This window comes from Camellia sinensis, chromosome 12 (genome assembly GCF_055761805.1).
Source record: "Camellia sinensis isolate YWXY chromosome 12, ASM5576180v1, whole genome shotgun sequence".
Taxonomy (NCBI): Eukaryota; Viridiplantae; Streptophyta; class Magnoliopsida; order Ericales; family Theaceae; genus Camellia; species Camellia sinensis.
The window spans coordinates 101,104,153-101,129,236 of NC_138972.1; the positions used below are offsets into that span (position 1 = coordinate 101,104,153).

General features: G+C 35.9%; 2 protein-coding genes across 2 annotated transcripts; both read left to right on the top strand.

The window, feature by feature from the left end:
• Nucleotides 1-6,011, top strand: LOC145803772 (uncharacterized). Its single transcript, XM_082897113.1, has 2 exons — nt 1-481; nt 5,146-6,011. Exons 1-2 carry the CDS (start codon nt 1-3, stop codon nt 6,009-6,011), a joined length of 1,347 nt encoding a protein of 448 aa, XP_082753239.1.
• A 9,493-nt stretch (nt 6,012-15,504) lies between these two features.
• Nucleotides 15,505-16,131, top strand: LOC145803773 (disease resistance protein RPV1-like). Its single transcript, XM_082897114.1, has one exon. It carries the CDS (start codon nt 15,505-15,507, stop codon nt 16,129-16,131), a length of 627 nt encoding a protein of 208 aa, XP_082753240.1.
• The last annotated feature ends 8,953 nt before the right edge of the window (nt 16,132-25,084 follow it).

A 25,084-nucleotide genomic window follows, 5' to 3' on the forward strand; every position in this document is an offset into this window, starting at 1 on the left:
ATGAGTTCATCAAGCAGTTTAGGTTCATCTGCTGCAAGTGCTTCTGCTCCTTCCATTGATCAATCTGGAGATGACAATGCTCCTCTTTGGGTCTATGTTACAAAATTAGTTAAAAGGGGAGAAGGAGGAAGTGGTAATACAAAATTTAAGTGTAATTTTTGTAACATTGAGTACCAAGGGTCATATTCTAGAGTTAGAGCCCATTTGTTGCTACTTACTGGCCATGGAATTAGGGTGTGTGCAATTGTGAAGAACAAGAGTGATCTTCTTTCTGAAATTCGAAAGGTAGATCAAGAAGCTGAGAACCGGAAAAAATTGGCAAAGCCAAAAAATGTTCCTTTACCACCTCCATCTTCTCAAATTAGTGCTAGCCACGGCAGTGTAGAAGATGTTGGAACATTTAGAATGGAGGGTTATGCACCAAGAAAGAGAAAGGCAATTAGGAGTAGTCCTTTAGATAGGGCATTCAATCAAAGTGCTTGTAACAACCCTCACTTCATCTTAGGCATGCTCTCATGCATTTATATGATTTTTTCTTGTTAAGCTTGCATTTCAAATCTTGTCTTTGTTTTGCTTAAGTGTTACTGCATGCTTTGTTTCTTGCTTGGTGTGAGTTTAGCCGAGGTCATCCTAAGCCTGGGTTACACCTTTGAATCTTGTATACCTAGGACTATCTTGGAATCTTTTGGTTAACCTCCACTCGCACCTTGGCATATTGGCCGAGATGTCACTATCTAGGCCAAGGTGTTCATCACCAAGGCCGAGATGTTACCCTTGCACCTAGTGATCTTATTCCTGGATTGGTATGACCTAGACCGAGGTGTGGCACATCTAGGTCGAGGTGTGGCACAGCTAAGTCAAGTGTTGTCCTTCCTAGCCGAGTTCATTGAGACCTTACTTGCCGAAGCCTTGTCCTTAGCCGAGATCATTACTTGCCGGAGTGCCTATGCCATCTTGCTTGTTGAGTACACTTTGTCATTGTCTCGTCTTTTCACTCAGTCACCTTTTTGAGAAGAGCCAACCAGCCGATGCCACGTGTCCCAGCAGAGGGTTAAGTCAGTGAGCTATTGAGAAACACGTCATTTTGTATCATATCCTTGTCTTTTAGAGAGAGAGGCTCTAAGAAGAAGAAGGAGGAGTTCTTAGAGAGGGAATAGATTTCCAAGTTTGATCTTCACACCTTGAGCCATTAGATTCGTGTCTTGAGGTTAGAATCTTGATCTACTCTTGTTGTTCTTATTGTTCATCTAGCTGCATTGCATGATCGAGCACGATTTGTAAGCCATGCATTGATTTAAAGTTTGGTTTTAGAATAAAAGCCTTGTTTGATCCGAAAGCTTGCATCAAGATTCATGTTTTCGTGTTTGTCTTCATAAGATCTTTAAGTATGGGTACCCAGGTCCATGTTTTCGAACTCATCTCATGAAATCCTAGATTTTGTAATAACAAGTTGTGATTGAGCATTCATGTTTTTCATGTTCTTCATGTTCATGTTCTTCATGTTCTTCAGCAGAGGGAAACCCAGATTTTCTCGACTTCATTTCCTTGAATGTGGCCATCGGGACCACACCTCGGCAAGAAGGTATGGGACCTCGGCCAAGACCTGGTTGGTGTCCATTATGTTTTCCCGAGATGAGAAACGGTGTTTTGTTTTGGTCCGACTTAGTTGTGAAGGAATGTTGAGATCATTTGCATTCATGTGAAGCTTATTTGAGAGTGCATTCAATAGACTTTGCCATGTGTTTGTAGGACTTGGACTCTTGCTTTGACCCCGACGCTTGAAGAACTAAGTGAGTGGTATTTTTAATAAAGCTATGTTATGACATTTGATAAAGCATTGCCTTGCTTGTTTTGGAAAAGTATTTGTTATGCATGAATGAGCCTCCGTTTGGGAAGTGGGTTGGCTTTTTGGCTTTTTTGACTATATGAGCCTGGGCTCAAAAGCTTAGTTTGGGAAGGGCTTTTGGCTTTTTGGCTTTTTGGCTTTTTTGATTTTTTTGTGAGAGAAGAGTGTAATGATTATGGGGTTGGATGGGATGTTTTGTCTATTGTGGCTCATGAGCCTATTCTGTCTTTTATGGCTCATTGAGCCAAAAAAGCCCAATGAGCCCTTGCCAAACCAACCCTCAACCTATTTTGTGTATCAAGTATTAGCTTTGGTTTTGATAACATTCTTGACAAGTCCGTATGTGTTAAGGGACTATAAGCATTTGTAGCACAAGTCCGTACATGCTAAGGGACTGTAAGCATTTGTAGCACAAGTCTGTACGTGCTAAGGGACTATAAGCATTTGTAGCACAAGTCCATACGTGCTAAGGAACTATAAGCATTTGTAGCACAAGTCCGTACGTACTAAGGGACTATAAGCATTTGTAGCATAAGTCTGTACGTGCTAGGGGACTATAAGCATTTGTAGCACAAGTCCGTACGTGCTAGGGGACTCTAAACTTTTGTAGCACCTTTGATTATGTCATCCCTTGTATTATTGATGCTAGTAAGCATCCCTTGGGACTTGAAAGATTTTTAGATGACCTTGATTTGTCATTTGATTTCGTACAAGATATGATGTGTTTTGGCTTGATAAAGATCTCGGATATCATTCATGCAAACCCCTTTATTGATTATATCATTCACTGAGTATCCAAGCTCACCCTCTATATATATATATGTAGGTGATGAGCAGGATGATGGTGACGCCTAGATGCGTTTGGCATGATGTTTTGGATTCATACTTTTGATAGCATCTTGAAGACTATGCTTCTTGGCTTGTGATTCATTGGATTTTGCATATGTCGACTTAAGAAGCCTTTTGATCAAGATGTATTATGTACCTATTCATTTGTATTCAAGTTATAAGACCTCGATATGATGTATGTCATTTCATTTGATTTATGCACAGCTCTTATAGACTAATTAGAATTAAATTATTGCTTCCGCACATGTAAGCCCCATATGTATACTTTGTTTGTGTGTGAATCTTTGTAAGTTGGCCTTTGGTAATGTAACGCCCTCAGAATTAACCCATTATATATATCATTGACACGCATTATTTAAAGAAAACACTTTAATAATTCATTATAATAACCATCAGAGTCTTACTAAACAAAAGCATTACATGTAACATCAAAGTAAATGCCCTACCGGCTTACATCTTTCCAAGCCAACACTTGGACACAAAAGTATGAGTTCTAACTCAATTACAAATAAAGCCCTAGGCTTGAGTGTTTACATGTACTAACAAATAAAAGCAAACAACTGAAAATAGTCTTCAGAATCCAAGTCCTTCCAAGCTAAGTCCTTGGAGGTAGCTTATCACCTGAACCTGAAAATGATGTTCCCATAAAGGGTGAGCCACAGCCCAGTAGAAATATACTAAACCACATATAAGCAATGAATAAAGCAATAGCATTCAACAGATGGTTAACCAAGATAATCAATTACTTCATTTTACAGTCTCATGACACTATTGTCTAAGATAAGTTTTACTTTCCAACTTTATCAATATGGCTCAGAACCTGGCCAAACTTACAACAGTGAATTATATAAATCATATTCACATTCTTCCAATGTCAACAAACAAATGAGACTCAAGCTCAAATCAAAACACTTCATACTTCCAGATTGATACACATTTTAGTGCTGTATCAATAAAACACTTCTATATAAATAAGCACACATAAAAGTGATGCTAATGGAGTCCATCCCCTATCTCCTCCCAAACAAAATCCGGTTTAGAGGTCCATCCACTATCTTCCCCTAAACCGTGGAGTACATCCCCTATCTCCTCCCACACAAAACAATGTATGTAAACACATAACATATACAGCACACAATCAATACACATAATGTCTGTATTAATTCAACAGTCAAAATTGACGACTTAATCAATGATTGGTTTCAGTTATCCCTAATCCACATGCAGTGTCTACAACAATCACAGCTATCCTCCACCGATAGCCCAAAACAGTTATTTCTAGACTAAAAATAAATATATCAACAATTCAATGGGTGTGTGATTTAAATTACCCAACTACACCTCTTAATCAAAGAATTCCTCAATTCCATGAATTTAACCATATTTCCCCAATTTCCTTTAATTAATTATACAAATTAACTTATTAATACCACTAGGGTTTTTCCCAAAATTACCAAAGTATCCCCAACATATCGAAATACCAAAACTTAGAACAAAGCTTATAGAATGGAGTAGGAAATCTCTACCTCGAAGAAAACAACCCAAATGGTGAAGACAGAGATGAGTGCCCAAATACCAATGTGCTCCAAACCGCCAAATGTTCAGATTAAATGAAAGCCCTGGACTCCCTCTATCTTTTTAATAAAGCAACTAGGGTAGAAACACACTCTAAATAGATCAAACCTAAGAAAGAAGGTGAGTAGGGAGAGAGAGAAGTCGGACCTAGGGTTTGGAATAAAAAAGAAGATGAAAATGACTGATCAAAACCCGCTGCTGCGTATATAAACTGGACAGGCTCGCTCGAGCGAAGACTTGGTCGCTCGAGCGACCAGACATAGAGAAGCTACGCTCGAGCCAAGGAAGGCTTGCTCGAGCCAACAACCCAAAATCTCGCTCGAGCGAAAGAAAAATCGATCGAGCGAAGAACTCAAACCCTCAGGTCTGTAACTAGACACACGCTCGAGCGAAGGAACTATTGCTCGAGCGAAGAGCGAACTAACTCGCTCGAGCGAAGAAAAGCTCGCTCGAGCCAAGAATGCAAAGCTACAGGTCCAAACCAGACGCAAACTCTCGCTCGAGCTACCAAACCCCGGCTCGAGCGAAGAACCAAAAACAACCGCTAGCTCGAGCGACACACTCCTCGCTCGAGCGAAGATCCAAAATTCTGGACAGCAACACTTGGTTTCTAAACCCAACTAACCTGAAACAAACCTGCCCAACACATCCTATAACTCCAAATGAGAACATAAGGGACAACAACAACAATTATAAAATGACAGAATCTACAGAACCTAAGTCCGGATACAATAATCAAATGGGAAAAGACCGGGGTCGCTATAGGTAATCTCGGATTACTGGCCATCATGGCACCATTCTACTAGGGGCGGAATGGGGTCGTGACAGTGCTAGAGAGCATTTACATTCTTTAATTGCTCGTATGTTCTATTCAGTCTGTTTGCCTTTCCATTTGGCTAGGAATCCATACTTTGTGGATTCTTTTCAATATGCTGCTGAGAATCAAATTGTTGGGTATGTCCCTCATGGATATAATTTGTTGAGGACTACCTTACTTCAAAAAGAAAGGGCAAATATTGAAAGGTTATTGGAACCAACTAAAAAGTCATGGGATGAGAAGGGGTTGAGTATAGTATCTGATGGATGGACTGATGCACAAAGGAGGCCTCTCATTAATTTTATGGCAACATGTAATGGTGGAGATATGTTTATAAAAGCTGTTAATTGTGAGGGTGAGACCAAGGACAAGTATCATATTGCCAAATTGATTAGTGAAGTGATTGATGAAGTGGGTCCTAATAATGTAATTCAGGCAATTACTGATAATGCTCCAGTTTGTAGTGCAGCTGGATCAATTATTCAAGGTAATTATCCGAAGATCTTTTGGACACCTTGTGTAGTGCACACTCTTAATCTTGCTCTTAAGAACATTTGTGCTGCGAAGGAAATTGGAGTTGCTGCATATGCTTATGATGAATGCCATTGGATCACTACTGTGATTGATGATGTAATGTTTGTGAAAAATTTCATCATGAATCATTCTATGACATTAGCTATTTTTAATGAGTTTGTACCTTTGAAGCTACTTTCTGTTACAGATACACGCTTTGCATCTGCAATTGTTATGCTAAAAAGGTTTAAACTTATATATCATGGTCTCCAAACAATGGTGATAAGTGACAAATGGGCTTCTTACAAGGAAGATGATGTTGGGAAAGCAGCTGTTGTAAAGGAAAAGTTGCTGAATGATGTTTGGTGGGATAAGATTGAATATATACTCATTCACATTGCCTATTTATGAGATGCTTTGATTTTATGACACAGATAAGCCATGTATACATTTGGTTTATGAGATATGGGATTCAATGACTGAACGGGTGAAGGCATCCATCTATAGGCATGAAGGGAAGTCAGAAAATGAAGAGTCATCCTTTTACCCTGTAGTGCATCAAATATTAGTGGAAAGGTGGACAAAAAGTAGCACACCTCTTTATTGCCTTGCTCATTCCTTGAATCCAAGGTATAATTCACATTAGACTCATAGTTTATACTTTAATTTATTTCATTGCATAATTTACTTATTATTTTTTTCTAATTATGAAATCTAGGTATTATAGTGGGATGTGGCTTCATGAAAATCCCATTCGTGTTCCTCCTCACAAAGATACTGAAATTTCTGAGATGAGAATCAAGTGTTTTAAAAGATACTTTCCTGATTCAGATGAGAGAAGGGTTGTTAATATAGAGTATGCAAAGTTTTCAGGTTGTTTAGAAAGTTTTAGTGACTCTGACTCAATATGTGATAGAGGAGTAATGGAACCAGTGGTTTGGTGGTTGGCACATGGCTCTTCTGCACCTATGCTCCAATCCTTGGCAATGGAATTACTTAGGCAACCATGTTCCTCATCATGTTGTGAAAGGAATTGGAGCACCTACTTTTTCATTCACTCTATGAAGAGGAATAAAATGACACCACAACGGTGCGAGGATTTGGTTTTTGTACACTCCAATATTTGTCTCCTATCAAGGAGGAGTCAACTATACACAGAAGGAGAGACCAAGTTATGGGATGTTGGGGGAGATGCATTTGATTCATTGGAGGGTTCTGGTTTCCTTGAAATTGCAAATCTTTCACTTGATGAGCCAGAGATGAAAGCTATTTTATTCAATGATGAAGTTGATGGAAGTGAACTTTGAAGTGTCAAGTTTAGATATATAGGGCTTTCTTTTGTTTTTTTTTTTTTTCCTTTGCTTGTGTTATGGAGTGAATTGGCCTTATTTTTCTTTTGGTGTTGGTTGTTTTTCTTTTGCTTGGATTATGGACTGAATTGGTGTTGGTTATGTTGAATTGAAATATATTAATATTTATCTTTTAGTTTTATAGTTCTCTTTTTAGTTTTGATATTTAATTTCAATTTATAGGTTGGATCTTCTAACCATAATTATAAAAAATCAAAAAAAAATAAAAAAATATCGGCGTACCGCAGCCGTACCCATATCCTACTTTTTTTGGGGTTTTGTCGTATCGGCGTACCCGCACTCGTACCCGTACCATACTCATACCCGCATCCGTGCTTCCTAGTAGAAACTGATCATTTAAGATGTCAGAAAAAAAGAGGGCATACCCTGAGTTGTCGAGAGGGTAAAGAAGATGTGGAGTGACCGCGGACCTAGTTCTAGAAATAAGAAGAGGAGTTTAGGGTTTGTATGAACTAAGGCAAAGTAAGATGTATTTATAACCAATTACTAGGAGTGATTGTAAACCCTGAAGGATGACATTTGTATATGAATGCTGAGGAAAAAAGCACAATTAACTCAAGTCCTATCTAATGTAAAATCTAGGAAAAAATTGAACTTCTACTGGACATTTTATTTCCCATTGTTGGAAATTAGGCCGGGTGTTGGACCCAAATTTGGGCACCTATATGGCATGACCCATTGCCCATTTAAATTACCCATGTAATTTGAATTTGATTTCCTAATTATCCTATTTGCTAGGATAACCCTCTATCTTTCTACATCTATCCTATCTTTAGGAGATATGAATCAATAGATATATATGGTTATATATCTAATTATATATTTGAATATATAGAATATCAGATATGTGGTTTTTATCCATAACATTTTTTCCCATACTCTCTCCCTAACTCTTTCCCATATGAAAAACGATTAAGCCTTTGCACTGTAACTAGTGTGGGTGATACTCATACTGTAGTATTACTTCATTGCTGGGAGTTCATAGTTCGTGATTGTCAAGCACGTGATTTACTCACAAGGTTCTTCATTTTGGATTCTTTTACACAAGGTATGGTTTGAATCTTTTTACCCGCTGCGTCATATATATCTTACACCCATGGTTAGTATTTTCAAAGAAATGAAGTCCTTCACCCCTCCACCGGCAAATGTGTTATTTATAGTAGTATAGAAAGCTTATTTTTAGAATGAGTTTTGCAACATGTTCTTAAAGGGTATTGCATAGTGCGACATATGCACATCTACTGGTTGTTCTATAATTGGATAATAGCACTGCCATAATGATTTTAACATTCTAAGCACCAGGTTTTTTGTGTTCTGTGATCATTAATAATTTTGATATTTAATTTTCAGGTTTGTTTATTCACAATTTCAATATTTTCTTTAATGAACAGATAAGTAGGTACTTCTCTGATCCCCAATACTATTTTCAAGTTAATGACCATTACGTAAGGAACAAATTGAAGGTTGTTCTCTTTCCATTTCTGCACAGGGTAACTACTAATTCCACTATTTTCTTACCCTCTAGTTGCTTAATTATTTCTTCGACCGCAATTACCATTTTCTTATTCTCTAATCCTTTAGGGCCATTGGACAAGGATAACAGAGCCTGTGGGGGGAAGGCTTTCCTATAAGCCACCAATTTATGATATAAATGCTCCAGACTTGTACATTCCATTCATGGCGTTTGGTACCTATGTTGTTCTTGCTGGCTTCTCGTTGGGTCTCCATGGAAAGTAAGTAGTCGCATCACTGTAAGTTGGGCATTTTTTTAAAAATAAAACACCATTTTTTTTTCTCTCTATATTAAAGGGGTTCTTAAAACCAAATAAACACGATTTGCCTTGTTTACATACAAATCGAGCTTGGTTAGCCCCCTACATTATGTCCTATCTTTTAGCATTTACAAAGGGTTTGTTGTTTTTACCTAGCAAAATGAAGCAAGTTGACCTTTGTTCTTAGAATAGTAAGGTTTCTGTGGCTCCCTATTACAGTCCTACCACAGTGTTGTATGCAAGAATAGAAGGGCATGCGTGGCATCTAAGGGTGTATTTGATTGGACGAACTGGATAAGGGGGGATTATAATTTATTGAACTAGAGTCCTGGGACTGTGAATCCCCCGGACTATTTGGTTGGATTGGATATGTATCTTGTGTTTGTTTTTTTCATGGGATTAGATGTCTGGAAATGACTATTTTTAGTAATCCAACGTTTGGTTGGTTGGATTGGATAGGATAAATGAACAAAAGACTATTTTATCATTTTTCAATTATTTACTAAGTAATAACAATATTAAACATATCTTTAATATTTTAATTATTTTTAACTAGATTAAATAAAACTCATTTTATTTTATTTTTTACACAATTAAATAAATTTATTTTTTTAAATTAAATAAATAAATAAATAAAATATCAATAAAAATTTATATTATTTTTTTAATTAAAATTTTAAATAAATTTGTTTTTAAAAATAATAATAATTAAACAATGAAATTAAATAAAACATCTATTAACATTTAAATAATGAAATTAAATAAAATATAAATAAAATTTTAAAATAAAACATCAATAAAATATCTATAAAAAAATTATTTAAAAAAAATAAATAAAACATCAATAAAAAGTTAAATAAAATTATTTTATTTTTAAATTGAGACAATTAAATTTTATTGAATTTTACTAAATATAATATATAATTAAATAGTAGATGATCAAAATAGTCATTTCACCACCTAATCCCAATAGTAAATAATCCCCCCACAATTGTCCCACACCCCCCCTAAGATAGTATAATCCCCCATATGGGGAATAAGGAGTCTGGCCGGACTTCATGTCCGGCGGACTAAAAAAAAAACAAACATCGAATTGGATTTACAATCTGCACAGTAAATAATCCCCCTCTCATCCCCCAATTAAACACACCCTAAGTGAAAAGCTAGATGAGGGAATCATTGTGCCAGTTGTTTGTTAAGCTATCTGACAAGTATTTTGAGAAGGAACGTAGTTCATTATTTTTTATTTATTTTTTTGCTTCAACAAATACTGTTCCAAAAAAAGAAAAAAAAGTTTGCGTTCTGTAAATGATGATTCTCCCACTTGCCATAAGCCAGGAATTGTGCCTATAGTGTTAGGTGAGTTCGTACCTGTTACAAAGCAGGACCTTTCTTAGGTGTGCCTTGCATATGGTATGCAAGGCACTTACACCTTTCTATTTTACTTTTGCACCTTTTATGTATTGAGTTATACAAAAATATTTGAAAATAAGCACATTGGTGACCTGCTAAGCAGGTCACTTTCCACGTAAATGAATAAAAGAATATATTATATGACTAAAAGTGTAAATTGTCACAAAAGGTATAAATAATTTCACAAAATGTGTAAATTTTCACAGAAGGTGTAAATTTTGATAAAAGTCGTAAGTAATTTCAGAAAAAGGCGTAAGTGGTTTTTGAAAATTTACACCCTTTGTGAAAACTTACGCCTTTTGTGAAAACTTACACCTTTTGTGAGAACTTACACTTTTTTGTGAAAGTACTTACACTTTTCTGACAACTTACACCTTTCGTAAAATTGCTTACCAAAGGCGTAACTTTTGACAACTTACACATAATACTTACATCTTTTGTAAAACAAGTTATACCTTTTCTGAAAGTTACACAATATATAGCGATCCCGGTTCTTTCTCCTTTGGTTGTAGTATTCGGACTTAGTTCCGTGGATTCCGGTTGTTGTTTTGAACTTGTTTCTGTCCTTCAATTCTTTAAATTTGAGTTATAGAATGTTTTGGACTTGTTCGTTCCAGGTTGGGTGTGTTTGGGAGCAGGTGGTTGCTGCCCAGGTTTTTAGTCCTTCGCTCGAGCGAGATGTCTGCCGCTCGAGCGAGCGTGGAGTTTTGTGTCTGGTGGCTCGAGCTAGGGTTTCTTCGCTCGAGCGAGTGTTTGCGTCGAGTATAGACCTGAGAGCAGTGTTTCTTCGCTCGAGCGAGCGTTTCTTCGATCGAGCGAGCTTCTGGGTTGCAGACCTGAAGCATCGAGTTTGTGGCTCGAGCGAGCTTTTCTTCGCTCGAGCGAGGCTTTCATGTGTCTGGTCGCTCGGGCGACCAAGTCTTCGCTCGAGCGAGCCTGTCCAGTTTAAATAGGCAGCAGCGGGTTTTGATCAGTCTTTTCATCCTCTTCTAGTTTCTAAACCCTAGGTCCGACTTCTCTCTCTCTAAACTCATCTTCTTTTTAGGTTTTCATCTGCTTCTAGTGTGAATCCATCTTAAGTTCTTTGTAAGAAAGATAGAGGGCAGCTTGGGCATCATTCTAATCTGAAAAATAGTGGATTTGGAGCACTTGGATTTTGGGTCATCTTCTCCATTGGTGTTCTTTGTTCGAGGTAGGGATTCTCCTTGTTTCTTTTCAATACTTCGTCTATAGATAGACATGTGGTAGTTTTTGTATTGCATAAAAATTGTATCATGTTGGATTTGTGAAAAATCATGGGACTGAACCTTGGGTTGGTTGTTGAATTTGGGTTTATTATCATTAGTTGTGGTTTGGGCTAATTGGAGTGTTAATTAGCATGTGGTTGTTGAAAGGAGAGGAAACCCTAAATTTTCTTATTTGATTTAATAAATTAATTGAGGGGTTTTGATCTTTGGGCAAATACTTAGGTATTTTGAGTCTTGATTGTGGTTATTGTTGTTAGTTGATGTTAATTGGGCCTTTTTGGTCAATATTGAGAAAGAGGAAGGAAAGACCCTAATTTATTGTTTATGACTTAATGTGCATAATTAGTTTGAAATGGCTTTGAAAAGAATGTAGTGAATTTAAATGAAGTATGGCTTTTGTCCATGGGAATGATTTTTGTGAAAACAAAGGAAGTGGAATTCATTTTGTGAAATGGGAAAGGTATTTTGAAACAAGTATAAGAAAATTGGAATGTTGTATCTTGAGTGTTGAACACACTTGTGTGGGGTATAGCTTTAACTACCATGTTCATGTTGTTGCTGAGTTTTGTACTCTCATGTTAGTTGGGTCTGTTAATAAATGTATAATATGCATGCATCTGGAGATTTTGGTCATCGGTGGAGGATGATAAGGTTGTGTTGAATTGTTGTGTATGTATTACACCATTGTTGATTGAACATCATATGTAATGAAATGCTGAATTACATTATATTTGTATACCGGTTGGGGAGAAGAGAGGGGTTGTACTCCAGTGTGTGTGAGAAGATAGGGGATGGACTCCACACACTTATGTGTTCAGCGCTTATAATCAGAGGTATCATACCCTTCCAGCTAGCGCCTGGAGAACTGACGCGCTGATAATCTAAGGTACCATACCCTTTCAGCTAGCGCCTGGTAAACTGGTAGATTGTGGTGAGAAGTGTATCTTTGGCTTACTACGCATATAGCTAGTAGTGCAGTGTTGTTTTGTTATTGTTTCAGTGTATCTGGAAACATTGTGGATTGTATTTGTTACAGTGTTGGAGGGACAAGTTGACTCATTGATTGATTTTATGTATGTAGTTGAGTTGTTATCTTTTTTTATAGAGGTGTGCATGGATAATTATGATATAATTGGAATTGCATTGAAATGCCAAATATGTTTTGAAAAGGGCACATCTGTTGTATGTGTGGCAAATGGAAGAGTAATGGGCTTAGTGAATCTATTTTTCTAAGTAGTTGTTAATGTTATAAAAGATTGGGAACGGGGGTTAATGAAAGGAAAAAGGAAGGATAAATCGCTTATAGCGGTGGATTAAATGATTGTTTTCAAGAAAAGTTCATATATATATTCATATAGATATTTTGTATAAACTGTCACATTATTATTCTAGTATGAGAATGGGGGTTCATGATCATAGCTATCTGTAATGTTGTTATTGTTAAGGAGCATGTTGAGTTCCCTACTGGACTATATGTTCATCCCACGTTGTTGAATCTTTTTCAGGTGTTTAGCAGGGTGTGCTACAAGATTTGGATCTTCTTATTTGTTGGCCACGGGGCCTCAGTTATGTTGGCGGAATGCCATTGTTGTAAATGGTTACACCCTTCTTCTTGTACTTTTAATGATGTAAGCCCAAGGGCAATTTATTAAGTTAGTTCATGTAATATTTACTTTGCATACGAATGAGAGTATTGTTAATCACTTCTACGGATTGAATGTATGAGTTTATTTCCGCATGTTATCTCTGAAATTGAATTAAGTTAAAGAATTTGGTAATGACTCCGAGTAATAAAAGTGGGGCGTGACACAATATGTGAAAATTTTTATTTCATAAAATTTTGACAACTTACACATAATACTTACATCTTTTGTAAAATAAGTTATACATTTTCTGAAAGTTACACCATATGTAAATGACAACTTACACATAATACTTACATCTTTTGTAATACAAGTTATACCTTTTCTGAAAGTTACACCATATGTGAAAAATTTTATTTCATAAAATTTTGACAACTTACACATAATACTTACATCTTTTGTAAAACAAGTTATACATTTTCTGAAAGTTACACCATATGTGAATGACAACTTACACATAATACTTACATCTTTTGTAAAATAAGTTATACCTTTTCTGAAAGTTACACCATATGTGAAAAATTTTATGTCATAAAATTTTAACAACTTACACATAATACTTACATCTTTTGTAAAACAAGTTATACCTTTTCTGAAAAGTTACACCATATGTAAAAAATTTTATGAATAAAATTTTGACAACTTACACATAATAGTTACATCTTTTGTAAAACAAGTTATACCTTTTCTGAAAGTTACACCATATGTGAAAAATTTTATTTCATAAAATTTTGACGACTTACACATAATACTTGCATCTTTTATAAAATAAGTTATACCTTTTTTGAAAAGTTACACCATATGTGAAAAATTTTATAAATCTTTTGTAAAACAAGTTATACCTTTTCTGAAAGTTACACCATATGTGAAAAATTTTATTTCATAAAATTTTGACAACTTACACATAATAGTTACATCTTTTGTAAAACAAATTATACCTTTTATGAAATAATTTTTAGAAAAGTTACACTTTTTCTTAAAAAAATTATGACACAAAAGGAGTAACTTTTCAGAAAAGGTTCCACGAAAATGTGTAAATTTTCAGAAAAAGTGGAAGTTTTAAGAAAATGTATAAATTTTATGAAAGAAATTATTTCATAAAAAGCGTAAATTTTCAGAATTAGTGTAAGTTATTTCACAAAAGATGTAAGTAAGTTCACAAAAGGTGTAAGTTTCATTTTTACAAAAAGTGTAAATTTTATGAAAAAAATTATTACACAAAAGGTATAACTTTTCAGAAATAGTGTAAGTTATTTCACAAAAAATGTAAGTAACTTTACAAAAAGTGTAAGTTTCGTTTCTATAAAAAATGTAAATTTCAATAAAAAGTATAAATTATATAAAAAAAATTATTTCATAAAAGGAGTAACATTTCAAAGTGTTCAATTCAAAGTGTTCATAAACACAAAAGGAGTAACATTTCAAAGTGTTCAATTCATAGTGTTCATAAACACAAAAGGAGTAACATTTCAAAGTGTTCATAAACAAATTGGGACAACCATTGAACAGTTATCACCAACGGTTTCTCTGTTCTGTCTCTCACCCACATACACACAGAACAGTTACCACCAAACCTCACCCCCGCTCACCACCCAACCATCGCTGGCCACCGTCGCACATCGCCACCGCTGCAAATCACCACCGCCGCTGTTGCAGGTTTTTTTTTCTCTCTCTCTCTCTCTCTCTCTCTCTGTCGATCTTGGTCTCTCTCTGTCGATTTGTGTCTCTTCTCTGTCGATCTCCGTCGATCTTGGTCTCTCTCTGTTGATCTTCGTTGATCTCGGTCTCTCTCTCTCTCTATTGATCTCTCTGTTGATCCGTCTATCTCGGTCTCTCTGTCTCTGTCGATCTCGGTCTCTCTCTCTCTCTCTCTCTCTCTCTCTCTCCATTCCTCTATATTAAAAATAGGTTCTCTTTTACATTGAGATACTTGGTTGGATTTGGACTTGGACTGGTTGATCCAAGCCTGTCTTACTGCCATTACAAACCCCTAAAATCTTATAGCAATTTACCACTAACATTTCGCCAATCCAAATGCTAAAATTCCTGGAAGATCTTTCTGGTGCAGTTATAGGGTTAAATTAACCATGGAGACCTTTTAAAAAGAAAAGAAAAGTTTGTTCCCAGCGCTCAAGGCTCCCACTTATTGTAGGTTTTGGGAGAGGTAGTAGGCAGACAACCTTCCCCTCTACCTTTTATGATGTATAATTTACTCTCTTAATTATAATAATCCTGAAAATTATCATCTCATCTCAGTTCATGACATGTTTAATTTGGTTAGTTTCTATTTTGAACGCAATGTGCAGGCATGAATCAAAGTTTATCCAAATAATTGTTCAGGGGATTGTGAGTAAATTGGATTCACGGTCTTAAGTGTTACCGCCTATCAAACTGGAATAGATTCTCATGTAAAAGACATTAATCTGTGGTTCCAAGGTGGGTTGAACAATGTCAGCGTAATGGTGATTTGTGGGATGGGTGGAATAGGGAAGACAACCATTGCAAAAATTGTTTATAACCAAAATTTTGACAAATTTGAAGGTAGCAGTTTTCTGGAAAATATTAGAGAAACTGCAAAACAACCTAATGGTTTGGTTTGTTTGCAGAGACAACTTGTTTCAGATATTCTGGAATGGAATAAGGAAAGAATATACTGTGTTGCAGAGGGAATCAATAAGATTAAAGATGCTATGTGCTTTAAAAGAGTTCTAGTTGTTCTTGATGATGTTGATGATTTGGACCAAGTAAATGCATTATTGGGGATGCGAGATTGGCTTCATCCAGAAAGTAAGATTATGATAACTACGAGACATGTGCAATTGCTAAAGGTTGATGAAGTGTACAAGTCGTATGTGGTTAAGGAATTGAATGATGATGAAGCACTCTGTCTCTTTAGCCGGCATGCCTTTGGACAAGACAAACCTATTGAAGCTTACATGGAGCACTCAAAAAGGGAAATACACCACTGTGGTGGCCTTCCGCTAGATCTGGAAGTCTTGGGCTCTTCTTTGTCTGGTGAAACTATTGATGTGGAGAGAAAGTGCATTAGCAAAATTAAGAACACATTTTCCCGAGAAAATTCATAATGTGCTTAAAATAAGTTATGATTCTTTAGATGATCATGAAAAAAATTTATTCCTTGATATTGCTTGTTTCTGTAACACTTGCCTCTTACTTCCTTGTTATTTTTATGGTTAATATTAATTGTGTCTTTATCTGCACCCTATATGCTTATTTATGTGCATCATGGTTGCTATTAGATACGTTCCTTATGAAAAAGACCTGTCTAATTCGTTAAATGGTAAGGTTATGAATTAACTAGTGGACCAAGTTCTTAGAGCCTAATTTTCCATAATTAGAAAGGAAGAGTTCAGTTAGCATTTTGTAGGTGTATTTCTAATTTAATAGAATTAACTAAGTTAATGAAGTCAATATTCCATAGTTTGGTATGGATGCTTACATCTTTGTTTTGTTTATTTATATTTATATATGTATTGGTGATGGACAAAAAGAGGGAGAGATAAGAGAGTGTGAGAGTTCTAGAGAGAAAGAAGAGAAGTGAAGAAGGTGAAGGAGATCTTGAGCAAATTGATTAACTTAGCTCCTTGAGGTACCATTTCTTTCTAATCTCTTACATAAGGCTATTTTCACCTTGAACTCACGGGGTATGAGAAACAAATAGGAAGCTTGAAAGCTAGGGTTGTTAATTAAATTAAAAACCCTAATAAGAAGAAGTCTCCAAATTTTGAAGAAATTAGAGCTCATCTATTTGATCTTGCTTGACCTTAAGTTAGGTTTCTATAATTTTGTTGAATCATTAAGCTTCACCTAATTTTGAAGTTGTTGATGAAATTCTTGAGCTTGAGGTTGAATTTAAAGGTCTGAGTGGAACATGAAAATTGTTTGTGTATCATGATTGTTAAATTTTGGTCTTTAATTTGAGCAATTTTGAGTTTGATTTTGTGGAGTTTAGAACCCCAAAAACATAGCTGAAACTTGGTTCTGGAGCACCCAGAACCACACGTGCGGTTGGGGAGCCCGCACGTGCGGGAGAGCATCGACACACGTGTGGCGGGTAGGCCCGCAAGTGCGAAAAACAAGGGTGGAGGATGATGCATTTTGTAATAAAAGCACGTAGGGGCGCATGTGTGGAGGGGGTCCCGCACATGTGGGGAGGGGGTCCCGCACATGTGGCCAAGGACCTCCGTACGTGCGGCAGCTTTGTAGCCTCGGTTTCATTTTTCTGTGTTATTTTCCCCACTCTCGAGCCTCTGTCACCATAATTTACATCTATAATTAGTGTTCATTTGCATTGTAAAAGCATCTAACAAGGGTGAACGACTTTTAAACCAACGAACGCTTAAACAATGAAACTAATTACCTAGTTGTGTGGAAATTAAGTGTTCTATGCTTATATTTGTTTGTGTAGGTCAACCGCCTCATTCCAACTGTCTGCAACATGAAACGAACTGTGAGTAACACTGCTGTATAAATATGTTTAATCCTGATTATCTTCTTCTGCTTCGAACTTATATTTATCTTGAAGGATTCCTATGATAATGAAAGATGATTTTACCATGATTCTCAGTGTTTGCCATTTGGTACCATTAACACTTATAGATCCCTTAGTTCTATCTTTCGGAACTCTTGTTTAATGTGAGGTTGACTATCAAACCTGATTTTCGGTCTTATGACCGCCTGTTCAGTCTTCTTGATTGTCTGTCCGGTCCCCATGACCATATGTTTGTCCTTTCTAGACCGCTTGTATTTGCTGCTTTTGGTACACACCATGTGAAATGTTATGCTTTGTAAATATTGAATAAGCTTGTTTAGTTTGTGTGTCATTTTACATTGTAATTGTCATTCATAATCTCCTCACTTAGTTGTTATTCACTAGGTCTAGCTCACATTTTGGCATGCCTTGTAGGTGATCCAGCTCAGGAAAGGACGTAGTGGCATCAGTCTTACTCTAGTTTTGCCAAGCCAACCGTCGAGCCTCACCGCGAGGTTCCCCACCTACTTAAGTTTGAACCAAGCCGATGTCCACCTTTTTGTTATGCATTCATGTGTTTTGGTCATGTGGTTTTTAATATTATAACTGTTGTCATAGGAGTATCTTTCTCCTATTTTCCTTATATTTTTCTAACGAACGTGTAATGGCTGTTGTATTTATGCATGTATATATGTGTGTATCTATATGTATAGCAATGTCATCTGAATGCACAGCTCAATGGGCGTTTTGTTCTTACATAATAGCTTCCGCTAGTCCCCTTTTGTTTGCTTTGTCAGTTAGGCTCTCGGTAATCACGGATTACTGGCCGGTTACGATCCTAGACCTATGGAGGAGGGTTGGGGTCGTGACAGTTTCTTTGTTGGAAAGGACAAAGATTACACAGTTAAAATACTAGAGGAATGTGATTTCTCCATAACAATTGGTATTCAAAATCTCACTCATAGAGGTCTCATAGAAGTTAATAAAGATAACAACAAGCTGATAATGCACTAAGTGCTTAGAGACATGGGTAGGGAAATTGTTCGCGGGGAATCACAAAAGGAACCTGGAAAGCACAACAGAGTGTGGTGTCATAAGGATGCCTTCAATGTGTTGAGGGATAAAACTGTAAGAATTATGCTTCTCTCTCTCTCTCTCTCTCTCTCTCTCTCTCTATCTATCTCTCTCTCTTAATGAAGGCATAGATTTAGTGCCTTTGATTATTTTTCTTAATTTGTAAATATTCATGGCTTGGCCTCATTCCAAGGTACGCCTTTCAATTATTTTCTTCTTCTCATTATGCATGCACTTTGATGATTGATCAGTAATTAATTTTGTTTTGCTTGATTTTTCAAGGAAACTATGAAAAGAGTCAAAGAATTAGTTCAATTTGGGGGATTTTTGGACACTCGATACTTGTAAAGGACACTAGCTAAAGAATTCAGCAAATGGAATCTTGGTATTCCTTTCTCCCATTCACATTTTTTGGCATACATGATCTTCACTTAGTCTCAATAGAAACTTTGTAAGAAATAATGGCAATTTATTTCTAAGGCTTCTGACGAAAGGGAAGATTTAGATTCTTTTTTTAAATATTGATCTTCACTCTTTCTTCCATCAAACATTAAAATAAAGAGTAATATTCAGTGGAGAAGACAATGTTGACGTAATTGTTGCTCATCTATGTTACATGGACTTTGATACAGTTGTACGGATATGTGTCGAAGCGTTCGATTTATCTAATTTCCATTTCTATTCATGCAGGGACACCACAAAATATTCATGTTTCTTAATATATATATATTTTTAATATACTAAGTTGGAATCGTGTTTTCAAGGTGACATAGAGCATTCCACGCATTACATGGAAGCGTCATGCATAATTATATGGTAAACTAGAATTACAAGATATTTTTTTGGGTAAATGTCCAATTACACAAAATGGACACCTCAGTATCATAGACACGGGCATGCCTACACGTCGGTTTCCAAAAATTCTAGGACACCACGCGTTTGGAATACGTTAAAATTTTATTTTTGAAAAATATATTATATATCATAAATATATATATATATATATGAATATTTTATTCAAAGATAATGGAAAATATATAACATGACACTAATCACATTAAAAAACTATATAGTTCATAACTTAAAAGTCAATATATCATTCAGTAATAATTACATTCTAAAGAATGCAAAACAAATTATAGAACATTGTAATACACACAATGTATTCATTTTATAAATATTTCCAAACATATTTAGAATGCATAAGTTGTGTTTTTTTAAGAATGTAAGACATTGTTATTGAAAAAATTCATCACATAGGAGGTATTTGGAGGGTTCAAAAAGTGTCGCTGAAATATCCACGAAGTTTTGGTGAAGTGTCCATTGTCATGGATTTGTTTTTTTAATTAAGACACTTTGAAGAAGTGTCTGAAGAGTGTCGGTGTCAGACACGGATGTTGGACATGACACGCTTCCTTTGCAGAAGTGTTCATGCTTTTTAACTGAACACATATCCCATACCCTTACCCAAGTGTTGAGTGTCCAAAATGGATACACATTTAGAAGAGTTCGTTCTCTGGTCTTTCTTAAAAAATTAGGATTTTTTTTTCTTTCTTTTACTCTAAGAAAACTTAACTGAATAGTCATGTGGTTTGTTTCTAGTTATTAATACCTTATATCATCACTCCACATTGGCAGTTTCAAGCAGGCCTTCGAAGTTTCCTTTACTACAATTTCCAAGAAGATACTTTTTGAGGATTTGCTGTGACTGTTTCCAGTTGCATCTTCACCAAAATCTGCGTCCTTAAGTTTTCCTACATCAGTATCATACTACCAGGTATGTCCTTCAGCACATAAGGCTGTCTTTCAAATTTGATACATGCTAGGTTGCATGATAAATTGAATATTTGTTTTTCTTTGAAATTCGTGGAACTTAATACAAGTTTTCTTTGTAATTCCTCTTTTGTATGGTTGAAATAGTTCTCATTTTCTTGTCATCGTTGAATTCATTAGCCATGAGTTGCTGATAAAAAATAAAAAATTTAAATAATAGCTATGACTATGAGTTGGTGCATAGTTAAAAAAAATTTAAAAATAAAAACAAAAAAATAAAAACCTTCTTAGTTGACCAATCAAATCATCTTAGTTGCGTTGATATCATCGTAAGTGGATGGTTTAAAAAACTAGATCTCTATCACCTTTTGTGCTGGAAGGGGTGGCTATCAATCAAATTTTGAATAAGATTACAGACGCTCTATTTTCTACCGTTTACTCGCAATGGGAGTGGGGCTCACATCTTCAATTGGTGTGGGCCCCAATCCACCCATTTTGCCATTTACGTTTATGAGATGTTGATTGGCATGACGATTTGTAAATTTAAACCATTAATATAGAGCGTGATGATACGACTTCTTTATTATTGCAATTGTAGCAGCTTCAAGCACATTTTAGTTGACCACCACTTAATACAGGAGAATCTCATAACTGGAACATTTTCTCTGAAGGACAGGATATTAACTTGGAGAAAGGGGAACCATATTTGGATTGGTTGCTAATTTACATCTCTGGTTCATTTTTTATGATGGTTTCTCGATATGTTTTATGAGTCTTTCATATGTTCTCTGCACAAACACTCATAACTAATAAGAGTGCAAATTCATTGAAATTGTGTAACTGCCTGTGTACGCTATCTGAGAAGAAACTTTTGGTCCAATACCCTTTTTTTGTGTGATGATGAATAGTTTTCGAATGACAGAGGCATGTCCATATGTTCAATTTGCGATATGGTACGAGATTAGATTTTATCATAATTGTGCCTTGATGATTCCTGCCTAGTAATTTATGTTTAGCCCCTACAAGTAAATTACTCTTAACAGTTTTCTTTTCCTCTATAGGAAGCTTTTAAGGCTGTCACAACTTATAAAACACATGAAAGCTCCAGTAATGGTTGTATGATGATTGTACAAGCGAGTGACCTTCCCTTTGTATCTATTTCAAGATCCACTGGTCTAAACTGTTGGAATCTGCACGAACTGAAGGTATATTCTTGTTGAGTTTGATAGAGCGACCTGATATACATGGGTTTATTGTGCTTGCAAAATCTATCAGTTTTGTTGTGTTGGCATGTCTCTGAAATTCTACTTTCTGTGAAATCGAACTCCTGCTTCTCCTCACATGCAATTTTGTTTGTGTTGTATCTTTAAAACACATCTGATGAATTTATACAGCATAAAAAGTTGTAGGTTAAACTTACCTCCTACAACTGACTGCTCACCTTACTGCATCTCTTTCATTGTTTTAGTTGCTTGTCCAATTTGCCTTCAAGATAAACTTTTAGCTCACAAATATGTTATTTCTGGGACTCTGTCATGTACCTACAGATGGAGAATGAAAAGGTTCGGAATATTCCTCACTTTGTGGTTGTTCCCTTGGCGGTCAATGGTAAGTGCTTCTCACCTCATCTCAAACCTCTATTTTTAAGAAGTTTTATAAAGAACAAGCACCTTTATTTTTACCATGTTAAATTGAACTTCTTTTGTATGGAGTCTTAGTTTTTCTCTAAATGCCCGTGGTATGTGGGATATGTGTCTGACATGCATCCAAATCGATTATAAAAAACATAAAAAAAAAATAAAAATAGAGGAACAACAACAATAGAAGGCCTTAGCCTCAGCTTAGAAGATATGCCAGCCAAGAGTGCAAGTAGTGCACAATCCCAAAATGAAGATTTTGTTGCAGAACATGCAGTGTTTAATGAAGGCAATTCATTGAAGCGACGTCGCCGAGGCTTATTCTCTTTTCTTCGTGTTATTCCTGCCTTCACAGAATCATTTTCAAAATTGATGCATGTTCACAGACGCACATTTCAAGACTACTTCAGCTTAATAATGTAAGACTCAATGTTCGATTCATTAGTATTTATTTGGTTGTTATATTCCATCTACTAGTCATTTATTTGTTTGTTTATTTATTTGGTATGAACACACTGCTGTTTAGTTTTTTGTTTATTTTGGTGAACAAGAAAAAGAAATGACATAGAAAGCATCAGTGTTAAAGTAAAACCAATATTTTGGCAAAAATTTGAATTCAAATAAGTCAGCTGAATTTGAATTGGTCAAAATTTTGATCAAGAGATTTTGCCCATAATCTTGTCCTAGAGAGCATCTGTAACCTTCAGTCTCAGCCCAAGGTTCTAGGGCCTATGCCCTCTAGGCTTTCTAATTAAAGGAAGTGTAACAATCCCATTCCATATTGGAAGTGTGTATAGGTGATCTTGAATATATTAGTAGGATCGATGAATTCAAATAATATCATCATGACTAATTTTTTTTGAGTGAGTTTTCTTGTTTGTTACCCATTGCATGATGTGGGTTATTGTAACTAATTGGGATAGTTGGCTTGTTTCTAGTATATTGAGAGGTTTAACTTAGAACTTAGGCTGTTTGTAGTTTTAATTGTATGTGTAGGTGAAAGGTCAAGCTATCTAAATTTTCATATACATTACTTACTATTCAGAGATGTTTTGACTTTTGGGTGTGGCCCTTTCGAGGTATTGAATGGGTTTAGACTTCTTTAGCAACATGTGGTTGTGGTGAGTGAGTTATTATGACTAGAAAAATTGCCCCCTCAAACCACCCCCCAACACACACACACACAAAATACTAAAATAAATCTTGATATCCGATTTTGAGCCCGAATATACTCCTGTAATATATATATCTATATATATTTGTATATATTTTAAAAAAAGTGGATTGTAATGCAATTATAGTTACTAGCTCCATCTATGTTTAGCATGTTTTGGGTGCAGCCAGGGAGTGTTGTGCGTGTACTTCATAGTTGGAGAGGCGGTCGGGTTGGGAAGAGGCATAGAAAGGCATGGAGGGTGTGGTCTAAACATGTCTATTGATCATTGCTTGGGTGTATTTTTAATGATTGTCCCCTACTATATTTGAACTATCACCTTTTTGTGATTGCAATTATGCAGCTTGCTTTGTTGAAAAATGGTTATTATAGGCTCAAGTATATATGTAAAGGTAAGTTCCATTGCACTTACTGCACTTGCAGAGTATACTGGTGAGTAATAGCTCCTCCACAAAGGCATATCAACCTTGTGAATAATTTTTTTTTCCCTCCTTGAAGGTTTCTTGAATAAAAAGGCTAGTAGTTATATAGAAAGATAACAAAAATAAAGAAGAAGCGTTCAAATGGTAATTGACACTTAAAGAAAGAATACCATTCGGTGAAGATCAAGTCTTTCTCATGAAAAGTTTCTTGGGATTTTTCTTGATACATGTTTATTCTCTTGATTGATCTCTTGCAAACATAATTTGCATGGTTTATTTGTTCTTAGTTGGAGATCAGTTCTCAGATGCTTGGCCGGAAGGACACCTCAAAAAGTGTTTTTGACGTATGGACAGAGGTAAAACAATAATCTGTTAAACTATTTAATTTTCATTTTTGGCATTATCAATTTGCATATAAAATCTCTTTTTATTACTATTACTAATTTTTTTTCTGGATAGATTTTTCAAAAGAGAAAAGTAAAATGAGAAAGGAAGATAGCTAGTGGCTGCAGCAGTATCTCCAATGAATTTGACTTTTTGCACTTCATGATTTCTAATCGGTAGGTTAAGAACTCCAGTTAAAACTTTCATTTTTTCTTTCATCATTTCTAGTGAAAGGTCATCTATCTTGACTATTCAATGATTGCCAACTATCCAGCGATGACTACAATTTAATTTTAGATGGGACCCATGAAAATAATTTGCAACTTCACTATCATGATCCAGTTATGCGAAAGACTGTAAGTCATAATTGCAATAAAAACCTTTTGTGCTATAAAAACTAATACGGACCCATAAACTAGCTTCCCTTTGACAAATAGGACTTGTGACAACTGACGGCATGTAATTCGGACCCATAGGTTGGGAGTTAGAGCTGAATACGCCTTAAACTTAGTTGAAAGAGGGCATTCCGGGGGAAAAAATTGAAAACAGCCCCCAAACCACCATGTGACTCTCACAGACAGCTTCCCCGTGACAAATAGGACATGTGACAATTGTCGGAATGTAATTAGGACGTGTAGGCTTGGAGTTAGACCTGAAAACGCCTTAAACTTGATTGAAAAAGGGCGTTTCGGGGTCAAAAATTCAAAACAGCCCCCAAACCATAATGTAGCTCTCACGGACAGCTTCCCCTTGACAAATAGGACTTGTGACAACTGATGACATGTAATTCGGACTTATAGGTTGGGAGTTAGAGCCGAATACACTTTAAACTTAGTCGAAAGAGGGCGTTCCGAGGGCGAAAATTCAAAATAGCCCCCAAACCACCATGTGGATCTCACGAACAACTTCCCCTTGACAAATAGGATTTGTGACAACTGTTGGAATGTAATTAGAACGCATAGGCTTGGAGTTAGACCCGAAAATGCCTTAAACTTAGTCGAAAGATTTCAAGGGCGACAATTCAAAACAACCCCCGAACCACCGTGCAGATCTCATAGACAGCTTCCCCTTGACAAATAGGAC